Here is a 14,372-nt window from a genome sequence, read left to right as displayed (position 1 = left end):
CTGATGGAGCAGGTTATCTTGGGGGTGATAAGAGTGCACCTGAGGGATGGCAAAGGGCTCAGGTCCAGCCAGCATGGGTTTAGGAAGGGCAGATCCTGCCTCTCCAACCTGATCTCCTTCTATGATCAGGTGACCCGCTTGGTGGATGTGGGGAGGCCTGTGGATGTGGTCTATCTGGACTTCAGCAAGGCCTTTGACACTGTCCCCCCACAGCAAACTGCTGGCTAAGCTGTCAGCCCACGGCTTGGATGGCAACACTCTGTGCTGGGTTAGGAACTGGCTGGAGGGCCAGACCCAGAGAGTGGTGGTGAATGGTGCCACATCCAGCTGGCGGCCAGTCACTAGTGGTGTCCCTCAGGGATCAGTGCTGGGCCCCATCCTCTTTAACATCTTCATAGATGATCTGGATGAGGGCATGGAGTCAGTCATCAGCAAGTTTGCAGATGACACCAAGATGAGGGCAGATGTGACTGGGTTGTAGGGCAGAATCATAGATTCATAGAATCATAGAATCAACCAGGTTGGAAGAGACCTCCAAGATCATCGAGTCCAACCTATCACCCAGCCCTAGCCAGTCAACTAGACCATGTCACTGAGTGCCTCATCCAGTCTTTTCTTGAAGACCCCCAGGGACGGTGCCTCCACCACCTCCCTGGGCAGCCCATTCCAATGGGAAATCACTCACTCTGTGAAAAACTTCTTCCTAACATCCAGCCTATACCTACCCTGGCACAACTTGAGACTGTGTCCCCTTGTTCTATTGCTGGTTACCTGGGAGAAGAGGCCACCCCCCACCTGGCTACAATGTCCCTTCAGGTAGTTGTAGACAGTAATAAGATCACCCCTGAGCCTCCTCTTCTCCAGGCTAAACAGGCCCAGTTCCCTCAACCTCTCCTCATAGGATTTGTGTTCCAGGCCCCTCACCAGCTTCGTTGCCCTTCTCTGGACATGTTCCAGTACCTCAACATCTTTCTTGAATTGAGGGGCCCAGAACTGGACACAGTACTCAAGGTGTGGCCTGACCAGTGCTAAGTACAGGGGAAGAATAACCTCCCTTGTCCTACTGGCCACACTGTTCCTGATGCAGGCCAGGATGCCATTGGCTCTCTTGGCCACCTGGGCACACTGCTGGCTCATCTTCAGCTTACTATCTATCAGTACCCCCAGGTCCCTTTCCTCCTGGCTGCTCTCCAGACACTCAGTCCCCAGCCTATAGCGCTGCTTGGGGTTATTGTGGCTGAAGTGCAGAACCCTGCACTTGGCCTTGTTAAATCTCATCCCATTGGCCTCTGCCCACCCATCCAGCCTGTCCAGGTCCCTCTGCAGGGCTCTCCTACCTTCCAACAGATCCACAGCTGCTCCTAGCTTGGTGTCATCTGCAAACTTACTGATGCTGGACTCAATGCCCTCGTCCAGATCATCAATAAAGATATTGAACAGGACTGGGCCCAGCACTGATCCTTGGGGAACACCACTAGTGACTGGCTGCCAACTGGATGTGGCACCATTCACCACCACTCTCTGAGCTCTGCCATCCAGCCAGTTCTTGATCCAGCACAGAGTGAATCTGTCCAAGCCATGAGCTGCCAGCTTGGCTAGGAGCTTCTTGTGGCAGACAGTGTCAAAGGCTTTGCTGAAGTCCAAGTAGACTACATCCACAGCCTTCCCCACATTCACCAGGTGGGTAACCTGATCATAAAAGGAGATCAGGTTGGTGAGGCAGGACCTGCCTTTCCTAAACCCATGCTGGCTGGGCCTGGTCCCTTGGCTATCCTGTAGGTGCTTTGTGATGGCACCCAAGATGACCTGTTCCATGACCTTGCCTGGCACTGAGGTCAGGCTCACAGGTCTGTAGTTTTCTGGCTCCTCCTTACGACCCTTCTTGTGTATGGGAATCACATTGGCCAGCTTCCAGTCTTCAGGGACCTCTCCAGTGAGCCAGGACTGCTGATAAATAATGGAGAGTGGCTTGGCCAGCTCAGCTGCCAGCTCTCTCAGCACACTAGGGTGGATCCCATCCGGTCCCATGGACTTGTGAGGATCCAAGTGACTTAGCAGATCCCTTACTGCTTCCTCATGGATTAGAGGGGGACTGTACTGGTCCCTGACTCCATCCACCGCTTCAGGAGTCCAGCTGTCCTGGAGACAACCTGTCCCACTAGTGAAGATTGAGGCAAAGAAGGTGTTAAGCACCTCTGCCTTTTCCTCATCCTTTGTCACTCTATTCCCCTCTCTATCTAACAAGGACTGGCGGTTGTCCTTGGCCCTTCTCTTGCCATTCATATATTTAAAGAAACACTTTTTATTTTCCTTGGCAGCCGTGGCCAGCCTGAGCTCCAAGTGGGCTTTTGCCTCTCTAATTTTTCCTCTACAAGACCTAGCAACCTCCTTGAACTTCTCCTGGGACACCTCCCCTCTTTTCCAAAGGTGATACACTCTCTTTTTAATCTTTAATTCCTTCAGCAGCTCCCTGCCCATCCAGCCTGGCTGCCTCCCTCGTCGGCTCATCTTCCGGCTCAGTGGCACTGCCTGCTCCTGTGCCTTCAGGAGTTCTTTCTTGAAGCAGGTCCAACCTTCCTGGACCCCTTTGTTTCTAAGGGCTATTTCCCAAGGAACTTTCTGAGTTTGTTCCTTAAATAGGCTGAAGTCTGCCCTTCGGAAGTCCAGTGTGGAGGTTCTGTTGATGCCCCTCCTGGTTTCTCCATGTATTGAAAACTCTATAATTTCATGGTCACTGGACCCCAGGCAGCCTCCAACCACCACATCCCCTACCAGGCCCTCTCTATTTGTGAGCAGCAGGTCAAGCAGGGCTGCCCCCCTGGTAGGCTCACGTAACAGCTGGGATGGGAAGTTGTCTTCCACACATTCTAGAAACCTTCTAGACTGCTTCTTCTCTTCAGTGTTTAAGTCCCAGCAGATGTCTGGTAGGTTAAAGTCACCCACCAGAACAAGGGCAGGTGATCTTGAGGTCCTTCATCAGCTTCATTGCTCTTCTAAAGCCACATGTGCTTCATTTCACTTAAAAAATTAGCACAGTGTATGTTGAAAATTTCTTGAAGAGCTATTTTGCTCACAAAGGAGTCTCTCTTAGTTGAGATACTGGAACGTGTCCAGAGAAGGTCAACAAAGCTAGTGAGAGGCCTGGAACACAAACCCTATGAGGAGAGGCTGAGGGAGCTGAGGGTGTTTAGCCTGGAGAAAAGGAGGTTCAGGGGTGACCTCATTGCTGTCTACAACTACCTGAAGGGAGGCTGTAGCCAGGTGGGAGTTGGTCTCTTCTGCCAGGCAACCAGCAATAGAACAAGGGGGCACTGTCTCAAGTTGTGTTGGGGGAGGTCTAGGCTGGATGTTAGGAGGAAGTTCTTGCCAGCGAGAGTGATTGCCATTGGAATGGGCCACCCAGGGAGGTGGTGGAGTCACCATCCCTGGAGGTGTTGAAGAAAAGAGTGGATGAGGCACTTAGTGCCGTAGTCTAATTGATTGGTTAGGGCTGGGTGATAGGTTGGACTGGATGATCTTGGAGGTCTCTTCCAACCTGGTTGATTCTATGATTCTATTCTCCCCCAGATTGCAGTAGTTGAAGAAGATGGCCATGAAGATAAAGCCACAATTAAATGTGAAACTTCTCCTCCTCCAACACCCAGAGCTATCAGAATGACTCATACCCTTCCTTCTTCATACCACAACGATGCCAGAAGGTAAGATTTGTCATGCAAATTGGCACTTCACAGTTTTGCTACAGATTATTCTTTTGAAACCATGTTGTTTATTCAAAAATGACTCATTTTCCTCACATTCTGTCGTGCCACTTGCCTCCCCAGCCATGAGAGAGAAAGCTTTAACTTTTGTCTCTTGCACGAAACAAGAACATTTGTCCATGTTAAAATGCATGCTGAATGTTCCTGGTTTGAGGTAGAGTTTTCATCACTACTAGAAAAAGCAGTGATACTGCAAATGCTAGGAGATCAAACAGCAAGCTGATCCCTGTACTTTTCATCAATTGTTCTTAGCAAATTTAGAATCATAGAATCAACCAGTCCTATCACTACCTGAAATCCTAAAAAGTGCCTCCCCAACTCTCTTGTAGCCCTCTTCAGATACTGGAAAGTCACAATAAGGTCTCCTCAGAGCCTTCTGCTCTCCAAAATGAACAGCCCCAACCCTCTCAGTTTGTCTCCACAGCTCCAGCCCTCTGATCATCCTAGAATCATAGAATCAACCATGTTGGAAGAGACCTCCAAGATCATCTGGTCCAAGCTAGCACCCAGCCCTGTGCAGTCAACTAGACCATGGCACTAAGTGCCTCATCCATTAAATAAAATATATTTTAAAATATTAAATAATAATAATAAAAATATATAAAATCGTATATATATTAAAATATGTTTAAAATATATATTTCCGGCCCTTTTTGAAAAATAGCATTCAGTCAGCCCATTGAAGAAAAATTTCTCTTCTACTGCCTTACTTGTTCATACAATATTTAAAGAATACACTGAAACAGGCTGCCCAGAGAAGTTGTGGAGTCTTCTTCTCTGAAGACTTTCAAGGCCTCTCTGAATGTGTTTCTCTGTGATTGTGTGGTGCTGGTCTAGCAGGGGGCTTGGACTAAATGATCTCCTTGGGTCCCTTCCAACCTCTGACATCCTGTGATCCTGTAAAGAAGATTATGAGGTTGTTTCACTTGCTGGAAGCTCATTATTAAAGCATAACCTATTAACTGATCTGCAGAATGCTCAAAAGAAAGAAAAAAAAAAAAAATTACCTGCATGCGTTAACATCTAATCTATTCCATTTCTTTATCATGATTTTGTAGTAGTTTGCCTGCTTCATTGGAGCCAGAAAGTATTGGTCTTGGCAGTGTGAGCAGCAGCCAGGACTCCCTGCACAAAGCTCCCAAAAAGAAAGGAATCAAGTCTTCGATAGGACGTTTATTTGGTAAAAAGGAGAAGGCTCGACTTGGACAGCTCAGTAAGGAATTAGTGGTAACAAACCAATGGCATCATTTCACAGTCATTTTTCCATTTTTAATTTTGTTGCTTTTCAGTTTCCAATTTGCTTAATTTTCTCTTTTGTCTGACAGAACTTTGTCATTCAACTTCATTGCTATCAACAATTACATTTTCTCAGGAGTTTGCTATGAGTTTAATACAAATGTAAGGAGACTTCTGGAACAAATTATTATAGTCGTCATCTTCACTGAACCTATCGCTTCAAGTAGTCTCTTGAATTAACCAAAATAAAGAGGAGGTGGGAAAGTAGCAACTAATAAACCACTGTAAGGAGTGTAACTATGTCATAGAATCATTGAATTGACCAGATTGGAAGAGACCTCCAAGCTGGAAGAGACCTCCAAGCTGGAAGAGACCAGTCCAATCTATCACCCAGCCCTATTCAGTCAACTAGACCATGGTCACATGTCACGTGGAAGGTCCTTGTGAGTTTAGTGTAGTTGCCTTGCAGGTTTCAATGAGTCAATAGATGTCTGCTAGTGCCTGTTGCTGATTGTCCTCACTGTAGTCTTTTGATTAATTATGCTGCTCACAGCAATTATTTTAATTTCTGCTTTTGCTCTTCCCTTGCCAAGACCTTAGTGTACTTAATTCCTGGTAAAACGTGTCCTCTGTGATGTTTCATAGATTATGTCTATACTACATGCAAAGAATAAAGTGAAATCAGTCATTGCATAGCTTCACTTAACTACCTCACATAGCATCAGCAATGCAACTGAAAGTCTTCAGTGTACATTCATAGTCTGCATGTCAAAACAGGCAGATACATCCTTACTCACTCTCCATCATTTACCAACAGTCCTGGCTCACTGGAGACGTCACTAGTGACTGGAAGCTGCCAATGTGATGCTCATCCACAAGAAGGGCTGGAAGGAGGAACTGGGAAATAGCAGACCTGTCAGCCTGACCTCAGTGCAAGGCAAGGTTATGGAACAGGTCATCTTGAGAGCAATCACACAGCACCTACAGGATGGCTAAGGGTTTAGCTCATCCAGCATGGATTTAGGAGGGGCAGGTCCTGCCTGATCAACCTGATCTCCTTTTATGATCAGCTTACCCACCTGGGAAATGCAAGGAAGGCTGTGGATGTAGTCTACCTAGACTTCGGAAAAGCCTTTGACACCATCTGCCACAACAAGCTGCTGGCAAAACTGGCAGCTCATGGCTTGGACAGATTCACTCTGAAATGAGTTATGAACTGACTGGGGGGCAGACCCAGAGAGAGCTGGTGGTGAATGGTGCCACATCCAGTTTGCAGCCAGTCACTAGTGGTGTCCCCAGGGATCGGTGCTGGGCCCAATCATGTTCAATGTTTTTATTGATGATCTGGATGAGGGGATTGAGTCCAGCATCATTAATTTTGCAGATGACAACAAGTCAGGAGCAGATGTCAATCTGTTGGGGGGTAGGAGAGCCCAGCAGAGAAACTGACAGGTTGGATGGGTGCGCAGAGGCCAGTGGGATGAGATTTAACAAGGCCAAGTGCAGAGTTCTACACTTTGGCCACAACAACCACAAGCAGTGCTACAGGCTGGGGATAGAGTGGCAGGAAAAAAGGGACCTGGGAGTACTGGTAGATAGTAGCTGAACAGGAGGCAGCAGTGTGCCCAGGTGGCCAAGAGAGCAAATGGCATCCTGGCCTGCATCAGGAGCAGTGTGGCCAGTAGGGCAAGGGAGGTTATTCTTCCCCTGTACTCAGCACTGGTCACTCCACACCTTGAGTCCTTTGTCCATTTCTGGGCTCTTCAATTCAAGAGAGATGTTGAGATAGTGGAACATGTCCGGAGAAAGGTGAGAAAGCTGGTGAGGGGCCTGGAGCACAACCCTGTGAGAAGAGGCTGAGGGTGTTTAACCTGGAAAAGCAGAAGCTCAGGAGAGACCTCTTTGCTGTCTAGATCTACATGAAGGGACATTGTAGCCAGATGGGGTTGGTCTCTTCTGGCAGGCAACCAGCAACAAAATGAGGGCACACAGTCTCAAGTTGTGGTGGGGGAGGTCTAGGCTGGATGTTAGGAGGAAGTTCTTGGCAGAGAGAGTGATTGGCATTGGAATGGTGGAGTCACCATCCTTGGAGGTGTTCAAGAAGAGACTGGATGCGACACTTAGTGCCATGGTCTAGTTGATTGGACAGGGCTGAGTGCTAGGTTGGACTGTATGATCTTGGAGGTCTCTTCCAATCTGGTTGTTTCTATGATTCTGTGATTTCTGCATAGTGAAATTAAGGCACAAACAAGGCCAAATATCAAAATTAAGACTATTTGTTAAAGGATAAAAGTGAAAAAAACAGAGGAAGAGAGAGAGAGAAAGAAATAAGTGGAGACAGAAAGGAGGAGAGTGGGAAAGGAAATAGAATCATAGAATCATAGGAAGGTTTAGGTTGGAAGGGACCTCAAGGATCATCATGTTCCAGCCCCTTGCCACAGGCAGGGACACCTCCCACTAGAACAGGTTGCTCAAAGCCTCATCCAACCTTACCTTGAATACCTCCAGGAAGGGAGCATCCACAAATATTACCATGTTCGGCCAGAGGAGGGGAGGGAGAGAGAGAGTCTCCAAAGTCCAAGTCCTTTTCCGGTTGTGTTGTCCAGTGATGTTCCCGATGTGTGTTGTCCCCAGTGGAGTTCTTCTCTTTAGAGCAGGTGGCACTCAGGTCTCAATTTTTTCGTCTGTTTTTTTCCTGGCCCTTTCCACCTTCCAGCCCCTGACATTTTATGATTCTTTGATTCATGTAGTAAATTTCAGCACTTAGTTCTGTAGTTGATAGATGCTCTGCGCAAACACCAGATATCATGCCTTAAGAAAACAAACATAGGTGGCTGTGGCTAGTGGAAGTGGGACAACTGGGAAAAAGTGATGAGAATTCTCCCAAATTACTAATGATAGGACAAGAGGAAATGGCCTCAGGTTGCGTGAGGGGAGGTTTAGGTTGGATGTTGGGAGGAAGTTCTTTCCTAAGCGGTGGTCAGGCACTGGAACAGGCTGCCCAGGGAGATGTTGGAGTCACCATCCCTAGATGTGTTTAAAAGGAGAGTGAATGTGGTGCTTGAGGCTGTGGTCTAGTGATGAAGGATGCTGGGATGAGGGTTGGACTGGATGATCCTGGTGGTTCTTTCCATAGCAGTTCCTAGTGATTACATGTTGTGCTGAGGGATTTGGTTTAGTCAAGGACTTGTCAGTCCAATGATTGGACTAGATGATCTTGAAGGTCTTTTCCAATCAAAGAAATTCCGTGTGATTCTGTGAAAATACAGTGGGGTTTTGCTTGTTTTTTTCAGGAGGTTACATGGAAACGGAGGCAGCAGCTCAGGAATCTCTGGGATTAGGGAAACTTGGAACCCAAGCAGAAAAGGACCGAAGATTAAAGAAAAAGTGAGTACTTTTTCCAGGTGCCTTTCATTAGCTCAAGCTTGATTCACATGTTGGGGTTTGTATTGGTTTTACGCACACGTTATAGGGAACGAGGACCAAGCTACTTCTGGCAGTTGACCACTTAGCATGGTTTTCTCCAGTGGAAAAAAAAAAGCTGCATAAAGCTGCATATAAACTATGGGGGAAAATATTTAGTCTGTCAGTTGTACACTGCTGTTTCAATTGTGGGAGAACTTAGGTTTATCAGCAAGAGAGGTTTTCTATTTCACGTTGCCATTAATTCCATGACATTTGCCTTCTCTGTGATACTTTTAAAACAGGTGGGTATTTAGTGACTCACTACATAGATTTTTCAGAGGGAAACATGAAAAAAAAAAAGATTTCTTTACATTATCTACTGAGCACATGATTATTTCTGTCTAAAGAAGTCAAAGGCTCCCCATAAAGCCTAGAAGCTTCACTTCATTTTTGTTCCTGCCAGCAAATGGCAATCTAGCTTTTTGTTCACATGAATTATATCATGATTTATTGCTGTCTTCGGTGCACCTCCTTGTAAAATTGGTACAACTGCCAGCAGCTAAGGAGAACTATTAAAATAAACCTACAAATATAAAAGAAAAGCTCTTGACAGCATTACAACTCCAGTGTAGTTAGAGGGTGTCAGAGGAAATAAAATGATGCTTTAAAAAATGACTTTGCAGGCTCATTCTGTAAACAGAGAGGTTTGTTTTTCATCCATGACCATTAATTTTAGTGCTACTATTTGGATTCTGAAAAAGCTCAATTTTAAAATAAGTAAGGTTTTCAGATATCTTTCAGTCTTCTGATGTTACTTTGCAGAGTTTCAAGATAATGTGCAATTCTAGTGCAAAGAATCTAGGGGTAATGTTTCTGCTTCTGTGCTTATATGTAGAATAATTTTAAGCACTTCCATATCAAGATCCTGATGAAATATAACTTCGAATGTACATATCCCTGCAATGTACAAATGTAAATGTTCCACTTTGGTCAGACTCAATTTAGCAATTAAATATAGAGAAGTAGTTATTGTGCCAGCTGAAAGAGAAGAAATGTTTCAAATTCAATGAAGAAACTCATAATAAACTTCACAGAGATACTGCAGCTGATGCTTCTTGTCCCTGTATTTCTTATCTATACTTTTGTATCACTCATTAGTCGTTTAGAAATATAAGGATGTAAAGAATATATTCCTCTGCTTTTTCACTAGATCTAGAAAGCATCTTTGAGACTATCACTAATACTCATAAAGAATATAATTAAATTTTCAGCAGCCTGGATTTTATTCAGTCCATATTTCTCTTCTATTGTTGGGGACTGAAGGTACCAGAATATTGAATCACTTTGAAGGATTGAATGTGTTTATTTTATTCACTTTCTCATATATTAGTTCCTTCAAATGGATAAAATAAGATTTCACACATCCACTGCACACATGACACAACTACTTCACATATGACAGTGGCTACCAAATTTTGGATCTGGAAACAGTAGGTTTACAGGAAGTCTGTTACTAGATTTCTGTCTAATCTTACACAATTTAGACTTTTCCATGCTTTCTGCTTTTCGAGTCTTTTTTCTCTCCTGTTTCTGTCTGTCCTTGGTTCTTTATGGATTAGATAGAATCAAAATACTCTCTTGGGCACCTCATTACAAGAGGGATGTGGAGGTGCTGAAGCGAATGCAGAGGAGGGCAACAAAGCTGGGAAGGGTCTGGAAAATAAATCTTCTGAGGAGCGACTGAGGGAGGTGAGGATGGTTTGAAGAGGAGGAGGCTAAGGGGAGACCTCATGCCTGTTTACAGCTACTTGAAGAGACATTGTGGAGAGGCTGCTGCTGGTCTCTTCTCACATGTAAATAGTGATAGAACAAGAGGGAATGGCCTCAAGCTGTGACAGGGTAGATTTGGAGAGGACATTAGGAAAGACTGAGGCACTTAGTGCCATGGTGTGGTAAATATAGAAGGGCTAGGTGATAGGTTGTGCTTGATGATCCTAGAGGTCTTTTCCAACCTGGTTAATTCTGTGATTCTGTGATTTTTTGATAGCAAGAGTGATCAGGCATTGGAATGGGCTGCCCAGGGGGGTTGCTGAATCACCAACCCTAGATGAGTTTAAAAGTTGTTTGGATGTGGTGCTCAAAGATATGGTGTAAAGGTAGACTTTGTACAGCAGGGATAACAGTTGGACTTGGTGATACTGAGGGTCTTTTCCAACCAGAATGTTTCTGTGATTCTGTGAAAGGAATCTTTCCCTTGTGGCTGTGACTATTCACCTATTCTGAATTATATATTATATATCCTATATATATTTATGCCTTTATCATGAAAACTTTGAATTTTTTCCCCCATTTTTTTAGGTCTGTCTATCTTTATTGCTTCTCATTTTGGAGTCCTTACACCTACTTTTAAGAAGTTACTCTGAAGTTACTGTCAATGCTGGTTCATATTGCTTAGTTGTAGAGGAACTGCATGGGGAAAATGTAATATTTTGTGTTAGAGAGAATTCAGCAGAATCTCCTCTATATCATAGTCATTAGAGTGCCAAGCTGACAGTAGAATGTAGCAGAATTAACATTGCCTTGTATAAAATGCAGGCAGGTATTTGCATGTCTTACTTTAGAAAGTATTATGTTTAAATTGTCAAAAAAGACATTTTAATGAAAAGTTTGTCTTAGGAGATCAAATTCCTTTGTGCCAACACATAATGCATAGTTTCCTCTGGAAGTAGAGCCTTCAAATACATACAGTAGCTGTAAAATTGCTAATCTAGGTGGAGCAAGTGAGAATGTTATGCTGCGTGACATTAACTATGATAGTAATGTGTATGAAGAGCTATATAAGAGCTATTAAGGGAAGATTTTAGTCCAAATGTTTCATTCCTTTTAAGTCCTAAAAAGGCCCTACAAACTCTGCATAGGCAGCAACCCAAGTTTCTGGAACAGAGGTAGCAGAGCACTTTACCTTTTAAGAATTGTTTAGATTGGAACATAAAATCTCAGGAGAATCACAAGTCCTGTGAGGCGAGGCTGTGGGAGCTGGAGGTGTGCAGCCTGGAGAAGAGGAGGCTCAGGGATGACCTCATTGCTGTCCACAACTACTTGAAGGGAGGCTGTAGCCAGGTGGGGGTTGGTCTCTTCTCCCAGGCAGCCATCAATAGAACAAGGGGACACAGTCTCAAGTTGTGCTGGGGGAGGTCTAGGCTGGATATTAGGAGGAAGTTGTTGCAAGAGAGAGTGATTTGCATTGGAATGGGCTGCACAGGGAGGTGGTGGAGTCGCCCTCTCTGGAGGTGTTCAAGAAAAGAGTGGATGAGACACTTAGTGCCATGGTCTAATTGATTGGACAGGGCTGGGTGCTAGGTTGGACTGGATGATCTTGGAAGTCTCTTCCAACCTTGCTAATTCTATGATTCTATGATCATACTGATCAAGGGATAGATTGAAGATGGGAACAACTCTGTATTATGTTTCAGGTCTGGGAGAAGGTTCCTTGTGCTGGCTTTGTCACTTCTATAGGGAAAAAAATAAAAACAAACAACAAAACCCAAAACTTTGAAGCAGTGATCCCAGAGCCAATTCCTTTTTCTATAAAGCAGGAGTAACACCACATACCGAAGTTGTGTTTCTCTCTTACACACAGTCAAGTGAAATGATTTTCAGCCCTGTTAATGGCTCATCAAACATATCTTTCAATTCAATGGTAGTTCTGGTGCAGGAAAGCAAGGATTCTGCAGGAGGAGACCTTATTGCTCTCTACAACTACCTGAAAGGAGATTGTAGGCAGGTGGGGTTGGTGTCTTCTCCTGGGCACCCAGTGACTGAACAAGAGGACACAGTCTCAAACTTCACCAAGGCAAGTTTAGGCTGGATGTTAGGAAGAAGTTCTTCCCAGAGAATAATGGCTTTGGAATGGGCTGCCTGGGAAAGTGGTGGAGTCACCAACATCTTTGGAGGTGTTTAAAAGGAGGCTGGATGAGGCACTTAGTGCCATGGTCTAGTTGATTGGACAGGGCTAGGTTGGTGCCACGGTTTAGTTAATTAGAATGGTTAGGTGATAGGTTGTACTTGATGATTTCAGAGGTCTTTTCCAACCTGGATAATTCTGTGATTCTGCCCTTGACATGAAACCTGTGGTCTGATTCATCACTGTGATAAGAAACATTTCTTACAGTACTCACTAACCTCACAAGTGATTGCAGCTAGCATTTCCTTTCAAAATGTTACCCACTGCATTTATTTATTTCAGCTGAACTTATCTCTCAAATGAAAAAATACCTTAAAACGCTGCAGTTCTAATTTCACATCTTTTAATGTAATTCAGCAAGGATGCCTCTACCCCAGAGATGAAGAAGCACGATGTTTAACATTGTCAGCTTCTGCAGCCAGTAGATTCTAATGGTCCAGCAGGTGTCCTGGATGCCTTCTGCCTGAGTAGCCAGCACTTAAGTTGGCTCTGCTCTGGTTTCATGCAGTTTCAGACATACTGCTGTGTGTTACACTGTTTTAGTGCACCTTACGTGCATAGAACAGATTACTGAATAATACATTTCATTCTGAAAAGGTTCATGAGAGACTATGATAATTATGCAGACCTATCTCTCTCTGTCATTAACCTAAATTTCAAAAGTTTCCTGCTTCTTGCTTAGAAGGTGCTATTTAGTTGTAAAATTTGTTTCAGTTTCAACTGACTACTTAGGCATCATTAAAATGCAGTTAGCAGGTTTTCTCAGAGATATGGCAGGCATTGCTAAACCTGAAACAAGTCTCTTTTCTATTTATCCAGCAGTTGGTTATTACAGTAGACTTATTAGGAACAAGTCTTTCTCCTTAAACACTGAAGAGGATTTTTTTATTTGAACCAACACATTCCTAAAGTCATCTGAAAAGATCAGTGTAAATGGTCTGTAGATGTTTACTTTCAGACATCAAATATATGACAGCTCCAGTTAATATTAAAACTTCTTAAGTGCTACTTTTTGTATATCTAGTGTGCAGTCCTAGAAAGCAAAAAATAATCTCGAAGGTATTTAGAATGTTTAGGATGCTATTGTGATACTTGGTGAAAAGAGGTGATGTTGAGGTGTGACAAAGAATAATGCACTTCATAGAATCACAGAATCAGTCAGGGTTGGAAGGGACCACAAAGATCATCTAGTTCCAACCCCGCTGCCCTGGGCAGGGACACCCTACCCTAGATCAGGCTGGTAACAGCCTCATCCAGCCGGGCCTTAAATACCTCCAGCAATGGGGCCTCAACCACCTCCCTGGGCAAGCCATTACAGCCTCTCACCACTCTCATGATGAACAACTTCCTCCTCACATCCAGTCTGAATCTCCCCATCTCCAGCTTTGCTCCATTCCCCCTAGTCCTGTCACTCCCTGATATCCTGAAAAGTCCCTCCCCAGCTTTTTGTAGGCCCCCCTCAGAGACTGGAACGCCACAAAAAGTCACCTTGGAGCCTCCTCTTCTCCAGACTGAACAGCCCCAACTATTTCAGTCTGTCCTCATAGCAGAGCTGCTCCAGCCCTCTGATCATTACCAGTGGCCCTTCTCTGGACGTGCTCCAGCAGCTCCAGATCACTCTTGTAATGGGGGCTCCAGAATTGGATGCAGTACTCCAGATGGGGTCTCAGCAGAGCAGAGTAGAGGGGGAGAATCACCTCCCTCAACCTGCTGGCCACACTTCTCCTGATGCAGCCCAGGATCTGGTTTGCCCTCTGGGCTACAAATGCACACTGCTGGCTCTTGTTGAGCTTCTGGTCCACCAGCACCCCCAAGTCCCTCTCTTCAGGGCTGCTCTCCAGTCAGTCACTTCATTTTTACCTAGTCTTGCTTGATTTGATTCTGGACAAGAGTCTATTAAATTCCATGTGTACAAAATAAGCTTAAGATTTGGGGTTCATACTTCCCAAAGAAAATCCATGTAAACCATTCTTTCCTATGAATCTGTTTTGGGGAGCTCAGGTTTGCCA

General features: G+C 44.6%; 1 protein-coding gene across 1 annotated transcript in view; it reads left to right on the top strand.

Moving 5' to 3' along the window:
* The window catches only part of LOC135174811 (liprin-alpha-2-like), a 485,381-nt gene that overhangs the window by 401,005 nt on the left and 70,004 nt on the right, over positions 1–14,372 (top strand). Inside the window, 3 exon segments of the mRNA XM_064142364.1 lie at positions 3,568–3,698; positions 4,817–4,971; positions 8,288–8,381. Of these exon segments, the coding sequence (XP_063998434.1) occupies positions 3,568–3,698; positions 4,817–4,971; positions 8,288–8,381 (380 nt within the window).

The sequence above is a fragment of the Pogoniulus pusillus genome, chromosome 4 (genome assembly GCF_015220805.1).
Source record: "Pogoniulus pusillus isolate bPogPus1 chromosome 4, bPogPus1.pri, whole genome shotgun sequence".
Classification (NCBI taxonomy): Eukaryota; Metazoa; Chordata; class Aves; order Piciformes; family Lybiidae; genus Pogoniulus; species Pogoniulus pusillus.
Note: the sequence above shows the minus strand (reverse complement) of the source record. Positions and strands in the feature narration are given on the sequence as shown.